This window comes from Narcine bancroftii, chromosome 12, assembly GCF_036971445.1.
Source record: "Narcine bancroftii isolate sNarBan1 chromosome 12, sNarBan1.hap1, whole genome shotgun sequence".
NCBI lineage: Eukaryota > Metazoa > Chordata > Chondrichthyes > Torpediniformes > Narcinidae > Narcine > Narcine bancroftii.
The window spans coordinates 6,704,102-6,730,054 of NC_091480.1; the positions used below are offsets into that span (position 1 = coordinate 6,704,102).

The window sequence follows — 25,953 nt, forward strand, 5'->3', positions numbered from 1 at the left end:
CTTTAACCCCACTAGCTCATTGTTAGAATGCAAAACAAATTGGTGTGGCTATGATCTTTCGCACACATATGTTTATGGTTGCTAATATGATGTCCACACAGTTATGGCATACGCATGCATATATTGATAAAAGTAGCAGCAAAAACACTGGGCAGCACGATTCGTGTAGCAGTTAGTGCAATGCTGTTACAGCACCAGTGATCGGGACCAGGGTGTCTGTAAGGAGTTTGTATGTGTCTCCCCGTGTCTGCATGGGTTTTTCCCAGGGGCTCCGGTTTCCTCCCATCATTTGAAATGTACTGGGGGTTGTAGGTAAATTGGGCAGCACAGACTCGTGGGCCGAAATGGCCAGTTACCATGCTGTATGTCTAAATTTAAAACATTTGAACAAGATGTCAGAAAATGATGACACTGATTGTTAGATACACGTGCTTAGTGACTTGCCAGAATGCTTTGCAAATTAGATTTCACATTCCATTTGGGAACCAGTTTGAAGATTCTTCAGGACTTTTGTTTTTTTTTTCCCAGCATGGGTTTGGGATTCACACCTGGTTTCTGAAGAGGGTGTTGAGTACTCAGTATCCACTAAGAAATCAATACATTGGACAGTTTGTGAAAGGAGTCCGGCAAGGGCATGGCAAGTTCTTCTATGCAAATGGAGCTATGTATAGTGGAGAATGGATGGCAAACAAGAAGCATGGTTTAGTAAGTCTCCTCCAATAAGCATGGGCTCTTTTTTTTTAAATGGTCATTTTCAGTGCACAATCTTTATTTGGCATTTCAAAAAGCACTGGTTAAATTTATTATTTTATGAGCAGTTTGTTAATTGTGGATTAAAAACAAGGATTACCTATACATTTGATATGCAGCGGAACGTCAGCTCCATAATGTTCTCAAATCCTTGGAGTGGGGTATCATATCCATGCCTTTTTGACAGAGAAACGACTGTCCCACTATGTCAAGTTAACTCTTAATTATATAAACAATTTTTTAAAAATCCATTCAGAATAATGATGAAATATTTACATTGATTAATATTTACATTGTAAATATTACTTTAAATTGAGATAATTATGTAAAAATTACATATAATTGTTGTTTACACCATTTTGTTTATTTCTACATGATTAATACACAGTTTGCCAACATTATTTTCAATATAATTAAGTCTAAATTGTTAAATTCAGTCTCTTAACTTTCATATTATCAGGGCACATTCATTTTTAAAAATGGTCGCACCTTTGAAGGGGAATTTTTGGAAGATCGAATGGCCGAATTTCCTAATTTTTCGATTGATGGGATGAATACACCAGATCTCAGTGCAGTACGCACCCAATCACCACTTGAAGCTGGTAAGCATTCCTGGAGAAGTTCCAGTCTATTTATAGTGGAAAATATCTATCATCAAATATTCAACCATATTGTGAACCTTCTCTAATATAGTATTGATGTATATTGTAACACCACTCTATTAACAAAATCACAAGCATGTATTTATTGCAAATCTGATCCCATTCCAGATTCAAATCACCCTCTCAGTGATAAAGTTCTTCTTCTGAACCCCAATAAATCTCCTATCCCTTACCTTCAGCTTCTTATTTTTAGGCACTTCTGTTCTGGGGTAAGCTTTCATGCTTTCTGTGCCATTTCCACCTCTGATCATTTTGTATTTCTCGTGTATCCACTTAATCTTCCTCCACTGTAAGAAAAATACAGTAGTCTTTCCTGCTAACAGAAAGTGATCCATCTAGGCAACATCTTGGTAAATTTTGTGTATCCCCCTTGGGGATACACACAATAACCAGAGAATTCTGTGGAAGGAAAGGAAAATAATTTGTAAAAGTCTTACTTATGCCTTTTTTGCTCACCCAATGTATTTTTGCAGACTCCAATTTTCTTCTTTGCTTTCAATCACAGTGTGATTTTTAGATTCATCTGGAAAAAAATAGTCAGTCATTGACATAATGTCCCAAAAAGGAAGGGACCTCGAACTAAAGTCTGTAGAACTCCACAGCTGTAGCCTTTCTTTCAATACTTTTTATTCTGACAATGTATAACCAGATTCTTTAACCCATGCCATAAACTATTATATGGTTATATAGATGCTGGAGGATTGGAGGGTAGCTCATGTTGTCCCATTGTTTAATCCAATTTGCCATTTACGACTTTCCCAAATGTGTGCAATTGTTATTTATATTGCCACTGAAGTCCACAAAGGCTAAAATGGCCTTACAATATAAGTTAACATCAAAGTCGTGAAGTGCAGATAATGGCAATATGTGTACAAACTCAATCACAGACTCATTTAAGGCCTCTTACTTCGTACATTATTTATTTTTAATATTTATTTTCTGTATTGCTCAATTTGTTTATATTGGTCTCTTTGTTTACATTTTTCTCTTTTGCATACCTATCTTTTCGTGAATACAGTTTTTTTTTGGACTACCAATAATGAGAAATTCTGCCTCGCCTGCAGAAAAAAGAATCTCAGGGTTGTATGTGATGTCATCTATGTACTCTGACAATAAATCTGAACTTTGAACTATATATCATGATGTATTGACAGAAAGTCCCACCTATATTTAAAACTATATTTTTGGTGAACATCTGTATAACAATAAATATTTTAAAAACAATTAAAAAAATTAAAGATTTATTACTTTCTTTAAAAGGAAGTGACCAAGGAAGTGGACCTAAAAGTGTTATTAGATCAGTTCTGCAACATAATGTGGAGCTTAATATTGATTTGCTTTGGGAGAACATCGTAGAGGAAGACAGACAAAATGAAGTTTTGAAGGTAAACAAAACTCCATCAGATCATAGAATTGCAGATGCTGGAAATCTGAAATAAAAATAGAGAATGCTTGAAACACTCAGCAAGTCAGGCAGCATCTGTGGAAAGAAAAAAAGTTAACATTTCTAATCAAAGACTTCATCATGAAGTTAATTTTAAGTTGCAGGGAGCAGCAGAGAAATGAGTCAAAATGAGTATGTGTCTGATAGCACAATGACCAGATTGTGCAGGTGATTGCAATGTTTACAGATCTAACAGGTTAATGAGAACGGTTAGAGAGAGAAAAATCATGTAATGGAATATATTACAACTCAGAGTTGAAGATGAAACCAACCCAATGCTGGAGGAACCCAACATGTCGAAGAACATCAGAGGGAGACAAAGAATTGTCATTATTTCATTGAACATAGAACGCTGCAGCATGGAAACCGATCCTTTGGCCCATCTAGTCCTACCAAACTAGATATTTCAGGCTTGAACTCTTTGTATTTTGCTCCAGTAGGTGTTGGGTGGACTGAGGAGGGGTGGAGGATGACAGCCAAGTGGAGTCAATTGGGAGACTGAAGCAGGTAGGCAATGTGGAACCAGAAAGAAAAAAAAACAAAAGCCCCTTTTACATCGAACCCTCAAGCCAGCTTTCCTCTGACTTACCTGCATGAACACAGAAAAGATGGATTGGTGGGTCCATTTTGCTCTGTGTTTTCTCTGCCAAGGGACCTAGTGTCAGAGGTGGAACGAAGTCGCACTGCTTCCTGCATAAGCTGACGAGTGCTGAAATCAGCTTGAAAGGGGGGTGGCTGATGATGTCGCGATGACGTCCTCAGCCTGCAACTGAAGTGCAGGAATTTTAAAATTAACCATCTGCGAGCTTCCTGGCGCATCACGGCAGAGGGTAGCGCTGCTGTGCGTCACGTCCCACCGCTTTTGCCCTGGGAAGCCAGCTTGCTACGATAAAGGACTCACAACATGAACACTGAAGCCATCTTTCTGATTTCCCCTTTTACATAGATTGTGAGTTGGGTAATAAGGTGACTTCTCTATGTAAAAACCCCTAGAGAAAGAAGAAGGTGGATGGAGCCAGGTGGGGGATGGGGTTTGAAGGTGGAGACAGATCGGAGGGTGATAAGTAGGAATACAAGGGCTACCAGATCACAAGAAGGTTGTTGAGAAGGGTGAAAAAAGGATTTGCCTAGATTAGAGAATACAGTCTTAAGTATAAGAGGTTGCCCAAACACGCATTGTTTCTCTGGAGCATCAGAGGGGCGACCTGATTGAAGTTTGTAAAATTAGATATGGACGATAAGAAACAAAATAGGTTTAAGGTCAGAGGGGGAAAGTTTATAGGATATTTGTTAGGCAATTATTTTACTGGTATTTTCCTGGTGTGTCCTGTCAGGAGAGGTGTTAGCAGCAGATAAAATCTCAAGGTGTAAAGACATTTGGCAGACAAATGAATGACAGGAAATGAAAGGATATGGACCATAACCAGGCATATGGGATTGGTTTGATTTGGCACCGTGATTGGTGGAGTCATAGTGGGCCGAAGGGCCTGTTCCATGCTGTACTGCTCTATATTCTTTCCCCTTCACCACTCGTCCAGACCTCTGCTAAGATTGCATAAACTTGCTTTATTGTAGTTCAATGTTATGTGACCTTGGTTTTGTTTTGTACAGTTAGAATATGCCATTCTTCGACATTTCACACAACTGAAGAAAATGTACAGTTTCTACAGCAGTCTGGGACACCAGCAATCACCAGATAATACTTTCTTACTGAGCCAGCTACAGTTCTGGCGTTTTCTGAAAGACAGCAGATTTCACCATTATGGTTTGAGCCTGGCTAACATGGATAGAATCCTACATGGTAATTACGTCTTCTTCAAAGTTTACTCAGTTCCTGGCACATTATAAACAATGGATACAAATTCTCCCTTTTATAAACTATGGCTCCTCATGAGAATGGAGTCAGCAATATGGCATTGCAAGCAGATCAATAGTGCAGAAGAGAGAGAGAGGATCAGTGAGACTCTTATTGGGTTTTATTAATTTTGTTTGGCTATAGCCCCCTTAGGAATGCAAAGTTTGTGGGTCCCCTTCCCTGTGAAGCAGTCAAGTTTAGTTTCTTCCATACTTCTCTCCTCCCAACTACATAAAAAAACATTAAGAATATTTATGACTTCAGTCCGTCGCCCTGCTTAAATGAGCTGTGCCCTCCACCCCCCCCCAAACCAGGGGTGCTGTATGGTCCCCGTGGAGAATGGCTGTCCTTGATTATTATCTTTTTCACCACCCAGTGTCAGTGAAAGTCATTGTTGTGTAATCATCTAGTTTGGATCAGAGTACAAATCTGCAATTTTACAAAGTTTGTTATTACTTCTTTAGAATTAATGATCTCTGCAGTATCATAAATTCAGAGTATATTGAAAATATTAAATGTTTGCCCTCTAGACAATGCCACATGTGCAGCCTCTAATCTTCTGTCTGTTGCAGGACAATTTGTTGCTGTGGAAGATACTCATTCTCCATTTGACACCTTGTTGTTGGGGAAGTTCCTGAGTTACATTGTCATCCTGGCATATCACATTTACCACAAGGAGCATAAGTAAGAGAGCAATGTTTAGTTCCCCATCCACTTAGAAACTCTGCATCTCGGGGCTTGTTGACTGTTGAAATCTTTTTAAAAAGTCAGTGTAACTGCTCTCACAATTAATAGCACCTGCTTTAATTGAAAATTCTCAGTCTGTAGGAGAGGACATATGCCTAAATCTTGTGACTGAATGCTTTGTCCCAATTGAGAAATATCAGCATTAAATTCCTATATCTTTGGAGTGTGGACCAAAATGTAAAGCAAATTTTAAAAATTTTGGTATGGTCATTCCCAAGAAGAAAATCTGAGAACCCAAGGGCAGGAGGATACAATTCAAGAACACAGTTGCACAATTGAATGGTACTCCAATCGAAATCTTGTACTGATGGTGAAAGCAAGATGAATATTTTTGTCTTAAAGCAAACTCGTTATAGAATTAAATAGAATGTATACATCAGAAACATACTGCACATCTGCCTCCTGCCATTCTTCCTCATCTATATTCACTAGAATCTCTCTTTTCTCCCGTGTGCTTGGGTAGCTTTCCTTCAAATACAATGGAATACTAATTGTCTCAGCTATTCCCTGGAAGAGGCAACCACTGTTATACTGAATATCTTTCATTGACCTGTGTAATGTTAAAATAATTCATCTGTTTACTTAAAAATGATGGCCTTGTCTGTAAAAGTCAATATTTTTACACATCACACAGTGCCATTGATAAAGGTCCTCTGTTTAATCTCTGGATTTTTCCTACTAGGATACACAATTGTGCTTTATAAAGAATGCAGACCTTTCTTTCTTTGGCTTGGCTTCGCGGACGAAGATTTATGGAGGGGGTAAAAAGTCCACGTCAGCTGCAGGCTCGTTTGTGGCTGACAAGTCCGATGCGGGACAGGCAGACACGATTGCAGCGGTTGCAAGGGAAAATTGGTTGGTTGGGGTTGGGTGTTGGGTTTTTCCTCCTTTGCCTTTTGTCAGTGAGGTGGGCTCTGCGGTCTTCTTCAAAGGAGGTTGCTGCCCGCCAAACTGTGAGGCGCCAAGATGCACGGTTTGAGGCATTATCAGCCCACTGGCGGTGGTCAATGTGGCAGGCACCAAGAGATTTCTTTAGGCAGTCCTTGTACCTTTTCTTTGGTGCACCTCTGTCACGGTGGCCAGTGGAGAGCTCGCCATATAACACGATCTTGGGAAGGCGATGGTCCTCCATTCTGGAGACGTGACCCATCCAGCGCAGCTGGATCTTCAGCAGCGTGGACTCGATGCTGTCGACCTCTGCCATCTCGAGTACTTCGACGTTAGGGGTGTAAGCGCTCCAATGGATGTTGAGGATGGAGCGGAGACAACGCTGGTGGAAGCGTTCTAGGAGCCGTAGGTGGTGCCGGTAGAGGACCCATGATTCGGAGCCGAACAGGAGTGTGGGTATGACAACGGCTCTGTATACGCTTATCTTTGTGAGGTTTTTCAGTTGGTTGTTTTTCCAGACTCTTTTGTGTAGTCTTCCAAAGGCGCTATTTGCCTTGGCGAGTCTGTTGTCTATCTCATTGTCGATCCTTGCATCTGATGAAATGGTGCAGCCGAGATAGGTAAACTGGTTGACCGTTTTGAGTTTTGTGTGCCCGATGGAGATGTGGGGGGGCTGGTAGTCATGGTGGGGAGCTGGCTGATGGAGGACCTCAGTTTTCTTCAGGCTGACTTCCAGGCCAAACATTTTGGCAGTTTCCGCAAAGCAGGACGTCAAGCGCTGAAGAGCTGGCTCTGAATGGGCAACTAAAGCGGCATCATCTGCAAAGAGTAGTTCACGGACAAGTTTCTCTTGTGTCTTGGTGTGAGCTTGCAGGCGCCTCAGATTGAAGAGACTGCCATCCGTGCGGTACCGGATGTAAACAGCGTCTTCATTGTTGGGGTCTTTCATGGCTTGGTTCAGCATCATGCTGAAGAAGATTGAAAAGAGGGTTGGTGCGAGAACACAGCCTTGCTTCACGCCATTGTTAATGGAGAAGGGTTCAGAGAGCTCATTGCTGTATCTGACCCGACCTTGTTGGTTTTCGTGCAGTTGGATAATCATGTTGAGGAACTTTGGGGGACATCCGATGCGCTCTAGTATTTGCCAAAGCCCTTTCCTGCTCACGGTGTCGAAGGCTTTGGGTGAGGTCAACAAAGGTGATGTAGAGTCCTTTGTTTTGTTCTCTGCACTTTTCTTGGAGCTGTCTGAGGGCAAAGACCATGTCAGTGGTTCCTCTGTTTGCGCGAAAGCCGCACTGTGATTCTGGGAGAATATTCTTGGTGACACTAGGTATTATTCTATTTAGTAGAATCCTAGCGAAGATTTTGCCTGCAATGGAGAGCAACGTGATTCCCCTGTAGTTTGAGCAGTCTGATTTCTCGCCTTTGTTTTTGTACAGGGTGATGGTGGTGGCATCACGAAGATCCTGAGGCAGTTTACCTTGGTCCCAACAAAGCTTGAAAAACTCATGCAGTTTGGCATGCAGAGTTTTGCCACCAGCCTTCCAGACTTCTGGGGGGATTCCATCCATACCTGCTGCTTTGCCACTTTTCAGTTGTTCAATTGCCTTATATGTATGCAGACCACTCCTACAACATTAAGAATGCAGACCACTCCTACAACATTAAGCATAAACAAAAAGAAAACAGTATTGTACTTGATCTAAATTGAACAAACACCATTTGCCACAGTCGTGACGGTAGACACAGTAGTAACCCAATAGGCACACTGCGAGACTGGCTGAGCTCCTCCAGCATTTCTGTGTTTTCATTCTCCTTTCAGAGACCAGCATCCCATTCTGGAAGCTTGCTTTTCCAAACTGATGACCAACAATCTTCTTCCTTTTGCTTGCGTGGTTAATGGTATGTACAATCTACATATGCCATTGAGAGTAAATAATGGCTAACTGTATTGAACCCAAAATTTATCCAAAAAGCATGTAATGTGCGATGGTCAACAGTATTGAATGTATTTTGAAGAGTTTAAGTGCAGATTTGTAACCCATGAATTTGCTGGCCTTGCCATGTTAAAATAATGAACTGTGTTGGAGGTGTTCTTTTGGAGCACTGTTTACATCACTTATTCTTCCTCTGCATGTGACTTACTGAAATATAAAACATTGTAAGATGGATTTCTAACTCCCAAGTCGGTGGTTCTCGAACTTTTATTTCCACTTACATACCACCTTGAGTAATCCCTTGCTAATCACAGATCATAGGATGCCCCATGTAAGCGAGTGGAAAGAAAAAAGATTGAAAAACTACTGTCCTAAGTCTTTCATATTACTAGTTATGGTTGGTTGCTTTCAATGTGCAGATCAGAAGCAGCTTGCCCAGAGAAGGGCAGGTATTTTCTGGCTTTCCAGTCTCTATCATATAGATCAGCACTCAGTTTTTATTTAAAAAAGAACTTACAACACAGTAGAAGCCAATTCCGGCCATTGAAACCCGTGCTGCCCAATTACACCCAATTCACTTACAACCCTGTGCATTTTGGAGGGTGGAAGGAAACCAAAGCATCTGGAGAAAACCCACACAGGTCAAACAGACAGACTCCTTACAAACAATGCCAGGTTCAAACCCTGGCTTGCTGATGCTAATGTGCAGCCCAACCTTCTGCCTTACTACACCCCTAAGGCAATGAGCAAATTGCTGGAAGGACTTAGCAGGTCAGGCATACATGGAGGCAAAGGAACCCTGCATTAGGATCCTGAAACAGACATAGTGTCATAAAGGTTTGCAGCACGATTAATATAGTGGTTAGTTCAATGTTATTAGAGTGCCAGCAACCTGGATTTGGATCAGGTGCTATCAGTAAGGTGTTTGCATGTTCTCCCCATGTCTGCGTGCTTTTTCTTCAGGTGCTTTGGTTTCCTTCCAGCCTTCAAACACCTACGGGGTTTGTAGGTTAATTGGTGCATTTGGATGTGGCGCGGGCTGGTGGTTCGGAAGGACCTTTTACCATGCTATAGGACTAAATTTAAAATTTAAAGCACGGAAACGGGCCCTTCAGCCCAACTTGTTTATGTCCACCATATTGTTTCCTTGAGCCAGTCTTCTAAACTTTTTATTTGTACCCACTTCTCTCACTTCCTCTGGGAGCTCTTCCCATGTACCTACACATGGCACATCGTGTATAGGGAAGTACCGTTGACAATTCCCACTTACGGTTTTAGTTCCTTCTTGACAAAGGCCATTCAAGCTCAAATCTTTGAGTACCTTGCTCTTGGCAATATACGCAGAAGTTGTTCCATATTCACTGATGGTATTCATTTAGTGAAGGTACAAGTTTACATTTTGTGAAGAAAAAAAATTAATTTGACATTTTAAATGCACCAACTACTTCTCGAGAATTATGGACAGGCCCTTGAATAAAAAAAATTGCTAAATATTATTTTACTGAAAAGTAGATGGTGAAATATTCCTACAGTAGTCACCTTATACCTTGCTTTAGGAATAATTTTCTAAATTTTAATAATTTATCATCTTTATTAGCTTGTGGCTAATTTGATAAAATTGTAATTATTTTGGAATCTCAGTAAAACATTTAGAGGGGAAGGTGGTGCAGATACACAAAGCGATATTGCTCTTTGCTCTTTGATGATGGATTCCCATTTGATGCAGGAAGCTTATTTCAGGAAACTGAAACTACTACAATCACACTTGGCTACGTGAATAAATGTTGGGACGTGTACAGAACCTATTGTGAACAAAACCGTCGGCCACCCAACACCAGCGTCATGACAATGAGGCACTTCCTGTGGATGCTCAAGGTATGGATTTGATCTGATCTGTACAACAGAGCTACAACTTATTTAATAAATTATATGAAGAAAGGTTAGAACATTACAGCACTGTACAGACCCTTCAGCCCACGATGTTGTGCAGACCAACTCCACAACAATCTAATGTCTTCCTACCTCACACCCATAACCTTCTAATTTTTCTTTCATCCATATGCCCATCTTAAGAGTCTTTTGTGCCAGGCTCCACCACCACTCCCAGCAATGCATTCCAGGCATCCATCATTCATTGAGTAAAAACTGATCTCTGACATCTCCCCTAAACTTTCCTCCACTCACCTTAAACCGATGTCCTCTGGTATTTGCTATTGTTAATCCAAGAGAAAGGTAAAGGTTCCATTATTGTCACATTTAGAATGTCACATACATGAAATTCTTTAACTTTGTCTACCCGTAAGGCAGACATAGATTCACAACTTTGTCCAGCACCCCTCACAGAAAACTACAGCATCTGGTGTTCTTAGGTGGTCTCCCCTCTGAGTACTGACCAGTCCTGTCAGAGATCAGACAATCCCAAGTGTATTCAGGCTATTAGGTGCCGTGGTGCTGATGTCTACCCTATCTATGGCCCTCATAATATAAACCTCTATTAAGTCACCTACCATCCTTTGTTGCACCAAAGAGAAAACCCCTAGCTCTATCAACCTTGCTTCATGTTCTCCAATCCAGGTAAACCTCCTCTGCACCCTCTCCAAAGCACCTACATTCTTCCTATAATGAGGAGACCAGAGCTAACTAGTCTAAAAATGTTATAACCATTGACTGATATTGTTGTCATAATAGTGTATTTGAAGTTTAGGCTCTCATCTTGAATATTAGCTTTAGTTACTGTGATAAAGTCCTCCCATTCATAGTCTGAGGATTTTGTTGAAGAGAACATCTATCCTAATTGAAATTAGGCTCTGTGATTTGGATGCACTGAGGAGGTAAAGGTGGTACTCCTTAATGGTTTGAAGATAAATTGGTGATTTTTTGCATGTTTGTTTATTAAACTTTTAAAGGGCAGTCAAAGAAAGCGTTTGGCAAAATAAAAAGTGAATAAATCAAACAATTATATATAAATCAGAGTAATTTTGGTTCAATAAAGTACAGCTTGTATTTTTAAAAAACATAACACAATAATGCCGTCATATTTCCTAAGGTGGCCTTGTAGAATCATTTTTAACGTCTGTAGAATAAAACCTAGTTAATATTTTTCTAGAAGACCATAAGACATAGGAGCAGAAATAGGCTATTTAGCCCATCAAATCTGCCCTGCTATTTACTGTTTACTCATGATCCCCACTCAGCTGGCCTTCTTCTCATAATCTTTGATCCCCTTACTAATCTAAAACCTATTAATCTACACCTTAAATATATCCAATGACCTTACCTTCAAAACTACCTATGAGGATTTATCACCCTCTGGCTACAAAAGTCTGTAGACGCTGTGATTGAATTAAAAACACAAAAATTCTGGAGGAACTCAGCAGGTCTTGCAGCATTCATATGAGATGAAGATATATTACCAACATTTTGGGCCTGACCCTTCTTCAAGTTATCAGTAAAGAGCAGGCAGGCACCTGAATTAACAGGCTGGGGAAAGAATGAAGGGAAGGGCAAGGAGCATAGGCCAACAAGCAAAAGGTGAGAATTAGGTATGGATATGAAGATGAGAGAAAAGGTGAGAATTGATCAGGAGAGTGGGTTGGCTCTGTGAATTTAAAGCTGGAAGAAAGGAGACTGAGGGAAAGGGAAAGAGGGAGAAAGATATAGGGATAGGGGAAGGGGGGGGGGGAGAATGAAAACCACAGATATCGATGTTAATGCCATCTGGTTGGAGGGTGCCCAGATGTAATGTGAGGTGTTGTTCCTCCAATTTGTAGGTGGTCTCAGTCTGGAAGTCTTTCCATGGACTCATGCACATGTAGATTGAGCTGCACCTTCCTTAGAACGAGATGAAAGAATTCCTTGTCTTCTCAAAGATGCAATTGATCCTAATTTAAACTATGGCAGCACTAGGAAGAGAACTTTGACCAGGAGGCAATGAAGAGAGCCTGAATTATTTGGACAGGACACGTAAAGCAGTTCCTGGATCTAAACTTTGACTTTCACGGCTGCTGCTTGACCCACTGAGTTTCCCTGGTTTTCTGTTTCTTTTGTTCGTTTGCAGTCTCTTTTGTCTTTTCCAAATGGACAGGCATGGCCATTCAAATTTAGTAGTCAACGTGAAAGGTGACAAGTTTAATCAGAAACGATTGAATTAGTTAATCATTGGGAGGGCTAATGAAAACAGATTCGTGGGAAATTAAATTATGTGCAAGCAAAGATAGTGAACTCCATGTACATCAGATGCCCAAGTACATTCCTGTCCTTACCCAATGGAATTTATCACATCAGGGTTCAGCAGGTAATCGAGGGGAAGGCCCATGGAAAATTACCCTCTCCCCTTATGACTGGAAGAGTCATGCTGAATAAAGTCGAATGATTTATGATTATACATGGCTATATTTTATAATAATCCTTTGTTCTACTTTTTATTTTATTCTGAAAATGCAGGATTTAAATTTATTGAACAAGCACTTAACCGCAACTCGTGTTGTAAAAATCTTGTCTCAGGATAACCCCGCAGTGTCTGACGGAACCTACCATAACATGGACATTGAGGTATGGAGATTTTACTTAAATTGTCTTACCATAACGACCTGCCTCCCAGATCAGAGTTTTACCTTCCAACACCAAAATGTTCCTCTCCATAATATTTTGGTTCTGTCATAAAGCGTATTTTTCCGTGTAAAATTTGACCGTGTTTGACTCCCTCGTGAAAGTAACCACAGCGTCTCATCATTAGAAGGTGCAGTTGCTTTAGAATTTCTTGCAATTTCTTTTATTTTCAAATTGGTATGAAATAAAAGCAAACATGAAACTTGCTTCTAAACAGTCATAATAAATGTTCAACAGTGTGGTTAATATAAGCAGTTATTTTTTAGATGGTGTTCCTGGAATTTTTGGAAGCCCTTCTCTCATGTGCAGCAGTAGATGTGACTAAGAGAATGCTTGAGAATTCAAAAGAATCCTCTGCAAGGTCAAGCCGTGTGAATCTAACCCACGTAGCAAGTAATTTATCTGTTCCGCTGAGCCAAGAACCTGTAGATCAGGTAATCAAATACCTATAATCTCTTATTTATTAAATGGAAATGACTGTTTAACACTAAACCAAAAAGAACAAATCCCTTATGTGGGTACATTATTTTCTAGAACATAACAACAAAGTACAGGCCCTTCAGCCTGTGACGTAGTTCTGACCTACGATCTGTATCTTGCCTCTCACTATATTACTATGGGGTTTCTTTTACAGAACTGTGAAATGATGCAGTGCAGAAAGAAGGAATTTGGCCACTTGGGACCTTGCAGTCCCTTTGGAAAAGCTAGCCCTCTAGTCCCATTTCATTTCCTTTCATTGTCCCTTAACACATCCTACACAAATGATACTGCCTCGATCACCTTTAACATTCATTCCTTCCACCACCAGTCCTCAGCGTGTACTATAAACAAAATGTAGTGCAATATCCAGCCAGACATCCCCCAAACACTTGACCTCCACCACACCATAAGAAGGTCAGTGGCACCAGACATGAGAACTTGATGTTCTCATGCAATCATTGTGGCTTGAAATTGAATCGAAATTCAAAGATGATCACCATGTTTCCCATTGCCTCCCACCCCCTTTTATTAAGCTAGTTTGCTGCCAGTTGAAGTGGTGAATTCAGGCTCAATTTTAAAATTTAATAAAAATTTGGTCAGGTACATGGACAGGAGGGGTATGGACTGAGTGTAGGTGAGTGAGACTAGGCAGAATATTAGTTTGGCACAGACTAGAAGGGCCTGTTTTCTGTGCTATAGTGTTCTATATAACATCACTGCACCTGTGCTCCAGTTTTAAATTTGTAATCCTACAATTCACATGTGCACATTCCAGATTTTAGTCAATGTTATTTGTATACATTTAGGTGTGACCAAGTAGAATTAGTGCTTTTTATACATAATTCCCCCATTTCAGGGCACATTTGGGACATTTGGCTTCACAAGCATTTTTAATTACTCAGGTATGTTGAATTGTTTCATTAGTGCAGGTATAAGAGAGCTAGACTTGCTTCTAAGCTTTCAATCACCTTTGGAGTCTGTAGTTATCATTTTTCAACAGGACCAGAGTTGTCCCCAGTGAAAGTCAAAGAAGCCGTTATGAGACTGAAAAACAAGAATAAAACAGTAAGAGACATTGCCCAAATCTTAGGATTACCAAAATCAACTATTTGGAACATCTTTAAGAAGAGTACAAGTGAGCTCAGTAATCACAAAGGGACTCTTCAGGAGATGTCAATGACTTCTGTCCGCAGAAGACTTCACGAACAGAAGTACAGAGGCTACACTACAAGATGCAAACCACTAGTTAACTACAGAAACAGGATGGCCAGGTTACAGTTTGCCAAGAAGTATATAAAAGAGACTGCAGAATTCTGGAAAAAGGTCTTGTGGACAGATGAAACCCGTATTAACCTGTATCAGAGTGATGGCAAGAGCAAAATGTGGAGGTGTAAAGGATCCAAAACATACCAGAAGTAAAACACGAAAATCTGTGGACACCATGGTTGAAATAAAAACGCAATGCTGGAGAAACTCAACAGGTCAAATAATGTCCTTTATATAGCAAAGGTAAAAATACAGAACTAACGTTTTGGGCTTGAGCCCTTCATAAAATGTATTTTTAATCCAAAGCATACCACCTCATTTGTCAAACATGGTCGGGATGTTATGGCCTGGGCATGTGAGGCCGCCACGGATACTGACGCACTGATCTTCATTGAGGATGTAACTACTGATGGCAGAAGCAAAATGAATTTTGAGGTGTTTAGAAACATCTTATCTGCTCAAGTTCTCGCAAATGCCTCCAAATTCATTGGACAGTGCTTCATCCTACAGCCAGACCATGATCCCAAATGTACTACTAAAGCAACAAGAGTTTTTCAAAGTTAAAGACTGGAAAATTCTTGAATGACCAAGTCATTCACCTGATCTAAATCTAATTGAGCACACCTTCCATATACAGTAACAGACAGGAGCTGAAGATGGCTACAGTAGAGGCCTGGCAGAGCATCACCAGAGAAGATACTCAGCAGCCGGTAATGTATATGAATCACAGACTTCAAGCAGTCATTGCATGCAAGGGGTATGTAACAAAGTACTGATATAAATACCATTGCAATGTCCCAAATATTATGGTGCCTTGAAATGAGGGGGTTATGTATAAAAAGTGCTGAAATTTCTACATGGACAAACCAAAACGTACACAAATACCCTTTAGTAAAATCTGAAATGGGCACTTTAATCACATGTGCATTGCTTGATTGCAAATTTAAAACTGTGGAGCACAGAAGCAAATAAATGGGGAAAAAAAAAAGTATTTGTCCCAAACATTATGGAGGGCACTCTACATTTTTACTGCCTATGGACACTGCTGTTATGGAGGGTACTGTACCTCAGAATTTTCCCCTTCTTTGAGGGAAACAATAGGATGATTATAGTGACCTGTACAGCCTATTTGGTGATTTTTCAGATGGGAAGTGATCTGGCACCAACATTCAGGGCAACGAATGTCCTTTTGGCAAACCTGAATGAGTCCAATCCAAATATAGGCATCATTCCACTGGTAATTGCATGTAGGAACCATCTATACAGGAAAATGAGTTTTGGTCCATTTGGTAACATTGATTTAATGCAATAAATCATTGCTGATAAAGGGATAGGATTACCACCTAGTTAAGAGAATGGTGGTCTGAACTTGTACAAAATGCAACAAATCCAAACACAAAAAAAACTAAGATAATTTTAAAGATGTCACCAGTATCCTAAACTCACAAGAAAAGCTTTGAAAATGTTGATGGAAAGATTTCCAAGGTTTGTAGAGTAGAGTGCTTTGGACTGGCTGATTGTGGCAGATGTCATTCAGTGAATTTCCTTCATTCCTATCACTCAGGAGACGTTGCAGAATGTTTTTCTTTCGTATATCTCATAATGCTGAGCTCCAGGTGAAGTGGACCCTGGAATGCCTTGTGTCTGCCATCTCGTTTTACTGAAAAACTTTACCTGGCCAAGTCTCTGATTTCCCAGATGAAGACCACATTGTTCATCTGTAAAACTCCATCATTCCAGTAACCCACAATAAGTATTTACAGATGAATTCTAACAGGATGCCTTTGGAGTACTACCCCATGCCACAGCTTTTCAGTACCTATTCTCTGATCATCTTAAAATTATATTGAACAACAATATATATTTTAAAAATCCTTTAAATTAATCAACAGGTAATTGTTCAAGAATACATTTCCCCAGAAATACGTGGCACAAAATCGTCCTCGAAGAAACGTGGAGACACTAATGGAAGCCTTTCAAAGAAATTAGAGGTTGTATGATGGTTTACTCATTGTTTATTGTCAAGTGTGATGAGCTACAATGAAAGACTTTGTTTTGCCTGATATCCAGCCAAGTCAACATAGCCTTAAATTCAACAGGTAGTGGAAAATAAAACAAAAGGCAGAGTTTCGTTTTCCAGATAAAAGGTTCAGTTAAAACAGTGGAAGGGTAGAGTGATTTCACTCATGAGAAACTGTCCTTGAATGTGGAGGCGTTGGCTTTCAAACTGATGGATCTTCTGTCAAACGGGAGGGGGAGAGGAAAGTACAACCAGGGTGGAATGGGCCCTTTAATATGTTGGCTGCTTTCCTGAGGCAGTGGTAAGGGCTGTATACATAGGTACACAGTCAACAGAGTGGGTGTTAGGTTGTGTGATGGGCTGATCAATCTGCAAATAAATAAGTTATTTTCCTTGTGCATTTACTTTACCAAAAGATAACAGCTGACTTCTGGGGTAAAGTTCCAGAGCTGTAGCCAGTGACTGGGAGTGGTTGCTTTTTTGGTTGGTGAACCTGAAACTTGATTGGACAAATACTGTTGTAAACTGTTACACAGTTTTGGCAGGATGGAGATCCAGTTAAAGGATAACGTTCAGGAGAATAAGCACTCCTGGTAGATCACCTGCAAACAATAATAAAGAAAGCCCAGATGCTGAATGGAGGTCTGGGGAAATAGAATGGTCACTGAGCCTTTGAAGGAAATTTTATAAGCTTCTAGGTCCTAATGTCAGCAGGTTTGAAGAGTCTTTGTCTCTTTGACTTTGTACCACCAAAAAACCCAACCTGCTGGAGGAACTCAGCGGGTCGAGCAGCATCCGTGGGAGAGAAAGATTCACCAATATTTTGGTTGGGACCCTTCCTCAACCATCACACAATCAATAAATTTAGCAACTGTATCACTGGTATCTCATACAAGGCATTCATATAAATGTAAAAGAACCAATCTCTGTAACACACCACTCATTACACATCTTACCATTCAGAAAATGACCCAGTTATGCTTCCAAACCACACCTTGTTGACCATCCAATCATCTAGCTACACCCGTTATGTTCCCACCTTCTTCAGGAGCTTCATTTTCTCTAATTATCATTATTGCAGCCCCTTAATCATTGCCTGTTGGAAATCTAAGTGTCGCCCCTGTTTATCCACATGTTACTTGTGCAAAAGAAATCAAAACCTAATGGGCAATTATGATAAATAAAGGAATTACATCGCTAAGTTCCAATATAAATGGAAGCTTTCCCTAACATTGAGAATTTTGTAAAATTAAAACCACTACTTTTAAGATCCTGGCAATAAGACCCAGGGGCTTATCCGCCCATTCCTCCAATTAACTGCTCAGTACGACCTGGTGTAATTTTCCTGAGTTTCTATTCTTGATTTACAGCTATTTCTGGGACTTCTCTTATCTCTGCCATGATCACGATTGATGCAAAGAGGCTTGTTTAATTCAAATGCCTCTCCCTATTTACCCGGACTCAGTTTCTAATCTATAGGATCAATACTTACTTTGTTAAATTTTCTTTTTTTAAATTAGCTGTGCAAACTATTTATACAATTTGTTTTTACATGTGAGTCTAACTTCAAGTACTCTCCTTTTTCCTTTGTTATTAATGACTGTTATTCCTTGCTATCTTTAACAATTTATATGCTGCTTCTTTAAAGTTTGCTATCAACTCAGATTATTTATTTATTTATATATGGTGGCACCTTCCCCATGCACTTTTTCTCTTTTGATGCAAAGCATCTTACCCCAATCATTATGAGGTCTAATAAGGTTGGGAGATACACCATAAATGGTAGGGCCCAGAAGAAAATTGAGGAAGGTGGCAGTGCATTGATGGCATAGGAATTACTTAAGGTGATAGGAGTGGAAAGAAAAAGTTTGAAAACCACTGGTCTAATTGATGAAACTTTGTTAGTCCACAGCTAGAGTACTATGTATGTTTTTGGTTGACCCACCATAGGAGGTGTGTTTTTGCACTGGAGTGGGAGCAGAGGGGATTCACCAGGATATCATCTGGGATAGAAAGTTTCAGTTATGAAGAAAAACTGGTTTTGTTTCCTTTGAATTCGAGGAAGCTGAGGATTGTGTGTGTGCGCATGCACGTGTGGTGGAGATGGGGCACCTGATCGAGGTATTGAAATTGATGAGGAGTAGGGATAGAGCAGACAATAGGAAGCTTTTCCCCATTACTGAGGTTTCTGTAACCAGAGGACCAGGGTTTAGGGTAAGGAGTAACAAGAGGAGGGGGTTTAGAAGGGACTTGAGGAGGAATCATTTTCCCTAAACAGTAGTTGGAATCTGTAACGTCACGCTGGAGAAGGCGGTGGAGGAAACATTTAACAAGTATCACGATGAGTAATTGAATCACAAGAAGAAGCCTTTCAGTCCACAATCTCTATGCCGACCATGATACCAAATTATACTACTCCTATCTGTTTGTTCATGGTCCATATCTCTCCATCCCTGCCTGTTCAGATATCATGTATGTTGCTCTCTGATTGGTTCTCAAACTAGAGAACACTACCCCCTTCAACCCTTCCCATGCCCACACTGCCCAGTTCTACCTCCTCTTGCCCAAATTCAACCAGAAGAGTTGAATCATTCGTTTTGTACAATTGTTCAATGTCTTAGCAAACTAAGAATTTGCAAAGGGCAAACAGCAACTTTTATGTCTATTTTAGAGAAAGAAAACTAAAGCATCTGCCTCATCGGCTGAGAAGTCCACGAAAGCATCTGCCCAACATGGTAAGTTCAGCAAATTCTGTGGCTATAATTGGCTCAGCTCAGTTCTCGTCAGCGCTTTGAACAACATGTTAGTGGGAAGTTTGAACCATGTTGGCTCATTGGTAACTGAGCCTTGGATTCCTAAACATCACAGCTTTGTTTCTCTGGCCCTGGATCAAATTATTTGATTCTAATGTCACTGTCTGGAAAGGGCTGCACAGTTGTCCAAATTGTACTTGAACTAAGCAGTTTAAAAATTCTGATGGGGTACCTTGTCCATTGAGGTCTGTGGAGGGCTTTGAATTAGGGGGTGTTCACTGGACAAAGGAACAAACAAAAAATCAGCTCTCCGAAGCAGATCATTTCAGCATGCTGTCAAGCCTCAATCATTCCTGGTTTTGTCTTGGGCAAGATGAGAATGGGAAGGGCTTTGGAAAATGATAAGAAGATTGGAGCAGCCTTAGGATTAAGGAGCAAATAATCTATTTTCATTTTGTAATTCACTGCATCATTGTTTGACCACATAGAAATTAAGACTGGGTGGAGATGTATCAAGGTCCTTATAGCAGTTTGGAAGAGCAGATAGTACAAATACAGATTGGAAGAAGACATTGCGAGGCAGTATGATTTTATGGTAGATGTTGACTTTCATTTAGATTGGGATAAATAATTCTTTGCAGTTTAAAGTTCATTTGTTTTGCAAGCAGTTAAGTTGAACATCTCATCCATGGCACAGCAAGTAGGACAGTACAGTGATGCAGACAAAGATCAGTTGGTTCAAAGGTCAGGTCACTATTATAATGATGTAGTGTGCTCAGGAAAGTTCTCACAGTAACCCATCTGAGCCCAGTGACGGGATGAACTTGGTTTAAATTTACATTTAGACATATAGCACAGTAACAGGCCCTTTTCAGCCCACGAGCCTGTGCCGCCCAATTACATCCAATTGACCTACAAGCCCAGTTCATTTTGAAGGGTGGGAGGAAACTGGAGAACCCAGAGGAAACCCACACAGACACGGGGAGAATGTATAAACTCTTTTCAGACAGCGAAGGATTCGAACCTCAGTCCTGACTGCTGGCAGTGTAACAGTGGTGCTAATCATTATGTTAACCATGCCAACTTGATAGGATGATGTCGTTTCCATTGAATGTGCTTGTGGGTTGAACTTTAAAGGATCTTTAAGTGGAATTGTTGAAGGCTGCAGACCAAAAGAAGTCATTCAAATTATCTCACCTTGGTGGCACTGAAGGAGCTGTCTAATTAGTCCCACTTGCTACCCCACAGCCATGCAAATGCTTTTGTTTTAGGTATTTATCACTTATATTGCATTTAATCCTTTGGGCTCAGACAAGCTGAGAAATGGATAACAGAGGGCATTGGAACGTGAATATAAGGCAAGATCATGAAATAAAGACTGGCAATTCATTTTGTCAGTCTATTGTTTCTGAAAGGACTGCAGAGAGAGAGGAGAGTGTGTGTGTGTGCAGAAGTATGATATATTTTAAAGGAGAGTGAGGCATTGGTGTCCCACCTCACTGCCGCAATAGTGAGGGGCAAAGCTAAACTGCACAAGTTGAACTGATCAGAGAATGGGAATCCATGATTTTTCAGCTATTTTTCCTCTTACTGAGCCTACAGGAAGTCTCTGCAGATGGCAAGTATAGGGAGTATTGTATGGTCTTGCTGTAGATTCGTTCATTTGGAACTGAAATGAGAAAGTTCTTTGTGAGTTGTTGGTATTTTCTATCCTGATGGAAAGGGTGAGATTATTGAATTGCTGAGTGTCACGTGCACTGAGATACAGTGAAAAGCTTTGTTGTGTGTGCTATCTAGTCAAGACAACCCACACTCAAGTCCAATAAGTAGTACAGACTAAGACAAAAGCACAGAGCAGATAGGGTGGTTTGGTTATAACAGTGCAAGGACATCATCATTTCACTAATGGAGTTAAACAAAGTGCATACAGATTGGTTGAAGTTAACATAAAAATGCTGGGAAAACTCAGCAGATCACGCAGCATTTTTTATGTGGCAAAGATCAAGGTGCATAACCAACATTTTGGTCAGGTGCGTTGCGGTGTGGGGGGGGGGCACACAAAGATGAGAGGGTCTGAGGGCTAAGGAGTTGGGAAGAAAGGGGGAGTTCCAAGGGGAGCCTCTGTTTAACCTTACAGTACACTTTATGTTCTTTTGGAAGTGGTGATTTTGAATGACCGTAGTATTTTAATGGTTGCCCACAGTTGACTGTTATTGATTTGCGCAGATCGGAATAAATCTGCAGCTTGGACAAAGACAGTGAAGAAAGAGGAGCTGAGCCAGATTCCATCCATGCCGCCTCCTGTGGAATCCTGGGAACATTCTCTTGATTCACAGAGTGAGAGACTAGTTTCACTTGCATGCTTTGGTTTTTTACCCTGCCGTTGGTACACACTGGTCTTCTTCGTGAATTATGATTTCAGTTCTAAACACCAGGTATCATCGAAAGAAGGAAGAAATAACATACTGTAGTAAAATCAAGGCTGGAGAAACTCAGCAGGTCAAAGAGTGCCCTTTAGATAGCAAAGATAGCGATACATAACCAACATTTCGGGCATGAGCCCTTCATCGAGACATGAGCAAAATGAAGGCAGGCACCTGAACAAAATGGTGGGGGTTGGGGGGGGAGGGGCAGGGGGAGCAACACAGTCCCACAGGCAGGAGGTAATAAGGGAGGGAGGGCACCCCAGCAAACAGGGAGAGGGGGAGGGCTCTGTGAATGGAGGTGGAAGGGGGTGGAAAGCTGGAGGAAGGAAGGCAGAGGGATAGGGAAGGGAGGGAGAACTAGGAGTAGGCTATTAGAAATAGGAGAAGTCGATGTTAATGCCATCTAGTTTGAGAGTGTCCAGACAGAACACTGTGTTGCTCCTCTAATTTACAGATGGTCTTGGTTTGAGGCCATGGACAAACATGAGCATGGGAGTGGGATGCAGAATTGAAATGATTGGTCACTGGGAGATCCCTGTCACTGATGCAGACAGAGGGAAAGTGCTCAGCGAAGCGATTTCCCCCAGTCTATGTCCGGTCTCTCTGAGACTGTCCAGTGGGAGCACCAGAGAGGATTCCCACAGAGACACAGTGAAGTGTTGCTTCGCTTAGAAGGGCTGTGTGGGGGGGCCCTGAATGACAGTGAGGGAGGAAGCGTGGGCACAAGTGTAGCACTTACTGCAGCTGCAGGGAAAAGTGCCAAGGGGGCGATTAATGGAAATGGATGAGGGAGTCACAGAGGGGAGGAAAGGGGAAGATGTGTTTGGACTAATTAATAAATCAATAAATCTTTGATAACCAAAATGCTTTCTAAATTGGATCCAAATACACAAAGCATGTCCAAGTACCAAGTTATCAATTAGTTTGGAGAGTAAAAAAGGCAAATGTGCTCCAAGTATTGAGATGAGAGAATGTCTTTTAATGGATTTAATCTCTAAGTCAATCCATCCTGATGTACCTGAATATTCGATATGATGTATCTAATGTTTGCTGCCCAGTAATAAAGCCTCGGATTAGGTAACGCCCAGCCCCATTTCTCTTAGTAATTGGAAGGATACATTTTTTTCAAACAGGTTCACTTATTTTTCCATATAAAAGTATGTGAGTCTAATGAATATATAAAAAAAAAGATTTAGGAGCAAATACTGGGACAGCTTGAAAACGTACAAACACTTGGGCAGGATATTCATCTTAATATTAACCCTCCCTATTAACGTCATCGAAAGAGGAGACCATTGAGAAAAGGAGTTCTTATCATGATTCGATAAAATAAGAACATTTTCCTAAAACAAGTTAGTGATCTTTCTAGAAATACTTAGAGAATTAAATTGGTTTTTTAAAACAATTTTAAAAGGGATAGAGGGGTCAAAAGAATCAATGGGAATAATTCATTCTTCTGCAAATTCAATTTGTAGCCTGAGGATTGACCAAATTGATTGAGAAGTGATAAGATCTGTGGAACTGGAGATAGTCAGGATTGGATGAATGTAGAAGACGACCGTCAGCATAAAGAGATACTTCATGGATAGTTCCAGCTCTAGAGATTCCCAAAATATTAGCTGATTGCTGAAAAGCCAAATTAATTAAGAGTGGACCCAGAGGACAACCCTGTCTGGTTCCCCAAAATAGTTTGAGGTTTAGATTTAATTGAATTAGAAAAAAAATTGAAGCTATAGGGGATGAATTTAATCCAATTAACAAACTGAGAATTTAGGTTGAATTTGTGCAGTATTTACTTACTGGCATTAATTCTCATCTCCATAAGTAAATCTGTGGTTTTATTTTTCCTTTCACTAAGGCAAAGCACCAGAGGTTCTACAACCTGAGCTCAAGGCAGCAAGAGGTTCAGAAGAAAAGACTCCACCCATGCAGGGTCCAGCATCAAAGCCTGCTGTCAAGACAGGGGCTGAATTGGAGTTCTGGTTGAGTCAAATCTGTTTCTTCTTCATGAAGAGACTGTTTCCGGCCTATGAGCATGCTGAGGTCTTGAAAGTGGAGGCCAAGAAAGACCTGGTGCGACAGAGTGAGCTGGTTCACCAAGCAAAATTGAAGGCTGAAGCAAGGGCAAGGTCTGTATCCCTGTGGGTGTGCAATTTCACACTCTTGGGCCTTCTCCCTAAATGGGAGGTGGGAGTAGAGTGTTTCTGGGGTGTGGTCCTTCACTGTGTTGGATCTCTTCCTGAGGCAGCAGGAGGTGCAGATGGAGGAGAGGGAGGTTTGTGTGATGTTCTGTGCTGTCCTCATCACCTTCTGCCACTTTTTCCAATCTTGAGCAGAGCAGCTCCTGTCCCGTGCTGGGATGCATTGAGCAACAATACTTTCAATGGTGTACCTGTAGAAGTTGTTGAGGGACATGGAGGAGATGCCATACCTCTAATGTTTAAGAAAGTAGAGGCATTAGTACAAAACACAAAAGTCTGTAGCCACCATGATTTGAAGTAAATGCTGGAGAAACTCAGCAGGTCAAACAAAGGTAACGATACATGACCAACGTTTTAGGCTTGAGCCCTTCATCAAGGTGTGAGCAAAATGTAGGCAGGCATATGAATAAATTAGTGGGGGTTGGAGGGATGGGGGAGAACCCCAGACAAAAAGGGAGGGAGAGTACTGCAGCAAACTGGGGAGGAAGGAATAACACTAAATGGAAAATGAAGGAATGGAGAGCTGTAGGAAAAATGACAAGAGGGAATGGGGAAGAGGGAGAGAATGGTTGGAGAGTGCCAGGAAAGGATATTAGGTGTTGTTCTTCCAATTTATGGGTGGTCTTGGTAGGACAGTGCATGAGGCCATGGACAGACATGAGAGTATGGGAGTAGGGAGCAGAATTGAAATGGTTGGCCACTAGAAGATCCCAGTTACTGATGCAGAGTGAAGGTGCTCAGCAAAGCATTCTTTCTCCCTGTCTACATCCCATCTCTCCAATGTAGAGAGGCATTAGTGCACTTTCCTGACCATCACCTCAGCATGGTTGGTCCAGATCAAGTCAGTGGAATTATTTCCTCCAAGTAACATGAAGCTGTCTACAGTCTCCGCTTCACTGCCATCGATCTTACCCCCTCTCCTGAAGTAGCAATCATCTCCTTTGTCTAACTAATGATTATCTTGGCACCATGCCACACAACTCCAAAACTCCTTCCCGAGTTCAGTCTTGTCATTATTTAACATTTGGCCTTTGACTATGGTGTTAGTGGATTTGAGGATGAAGTTACTGTTTGCTGTGTAGTTATTTCTATGCTGTATAACTCCAGGACTATGACTGTTAAGGAATCCTTAACTCTCCTAAATGACCGACCAGTTTTTCTGGGGCTCGAACTCATCCCTAATCTTTCCAGCCGATAAACAGCTTTGTAGAATGGTGATCAGATATTATTTATTGTCATGTAATAAAACAGAAATGTAATATTACACATTATTGCCTTTAGTCTGCCATTAGCATTGCCCAGCACCCCTTACAGTCAGAGAAAGAGAAGCAAAAGAGTTACTGAGCCTCCAGCGCTTCTGCAGCCGCACAAGACTCCTGTTCAGATCAAACCTTCGGCAACCTGAGCCCAAATACAAATCTCCAACTCCATGAGGAAGCCTGCGGGAACCCTCCTTGCCCTCAGCACCCTCTCAAATTCTGGTTCTTATGAGCCACAGTCTAGCAGCCCACAGCCTGGTGTGAGTCCTTTGATCACCAGTCACCAGCAGCCTGTGTGGGATCCTTGCTTGCAAGTCGCCAACTGCTCGGCGCTGGTTTGTGTCCTTCAGCCGCAGAGCCCCTCGCTGGTCTGCACCATGGTCACTGTCCTTGGGGTCATAACCACTGCTTCTACCTCTCCCCGTTACTCCCCTGGAGTCTGCAAACCCTCGAGGCTGCTGCTAAACACAGGCACTGCCATCTTGGGCCGACCCGCAGTCACAGAATTTTAAATAAAACACCGTTGACTCCTTCAACAGGCTATTTAAAGCCTGTATGGAGCTGTCAGCAGTTGGTCTGGCCAGAGGGAGCCTGCAGAGGAGTGCTGTACCACTGCTCCCACTCTCCCTGTGTGTTGGATTTTACAATTTGCAATAA

General features: G+C 41.2%; 1 protein-coding gene across 9 annotated transcripts in view; it reads left to right on the forward strand.

The window, feature by feature from the left end:
• The window catches only part of rsph10b (radial spoke head 10 homolog B), a 38,243-nt gene that overhangs the window by 12,040 nt on the left and 250 nt on the right, over positions 1–25,953 (forward strand). For 7 of the 9 annotated variants that reach the window (XM_069906138.1, XM_069906140.1, XM_069906139.1 and 4 more), the window contains 13 exons: positions 529–705; positions 1,211–1,352; positions 2,673–2,797; positions 4,468–4,657; positions 5,284–5,395; positions 8,169–8,248; positions 10,010–10,158; positions 12,727–12,834; positions 13,158–13,325; positions 16,530–16,628; positions 19,329–19,392; positions 21,637–21,747; positions 23,695–23,965. In XM_069906138.1, coding sequence (XP_069762239.1) covers positions 529–705; positions 1,211–1,352; positions 2,673–2,797; positions 4,468–4,657; positions 5,284–5,395; positions 8,169–8,248; positions 10,010–10,158; positions 12,727–12,834; positions 13,158–13,325; positions 16,530–16,628; positions 19,329–19,392; positions 21,637–21,747; positions 23,695–23,965 — 1,796 coding nt within the window. The remainder of the gene's footprint in view (positions 1–528; positions 706–1,210; positions 1,353–2,672; positions 2,798–4,467; positions 4,658–5,283; positions 5,396–8,168; positions 8,249–10,009; positions 10,159–12,726; positions 12,835–13,157; positions 13,326–16,529; positions 16,629–19,328; positions 19,393–21,636; positions 21,748–23,694; positions 23,966–25,953) is intronic. The other 2 variants (XM_069906141.1, XM_069906142.1) reach the window with 2 other exon arrangements.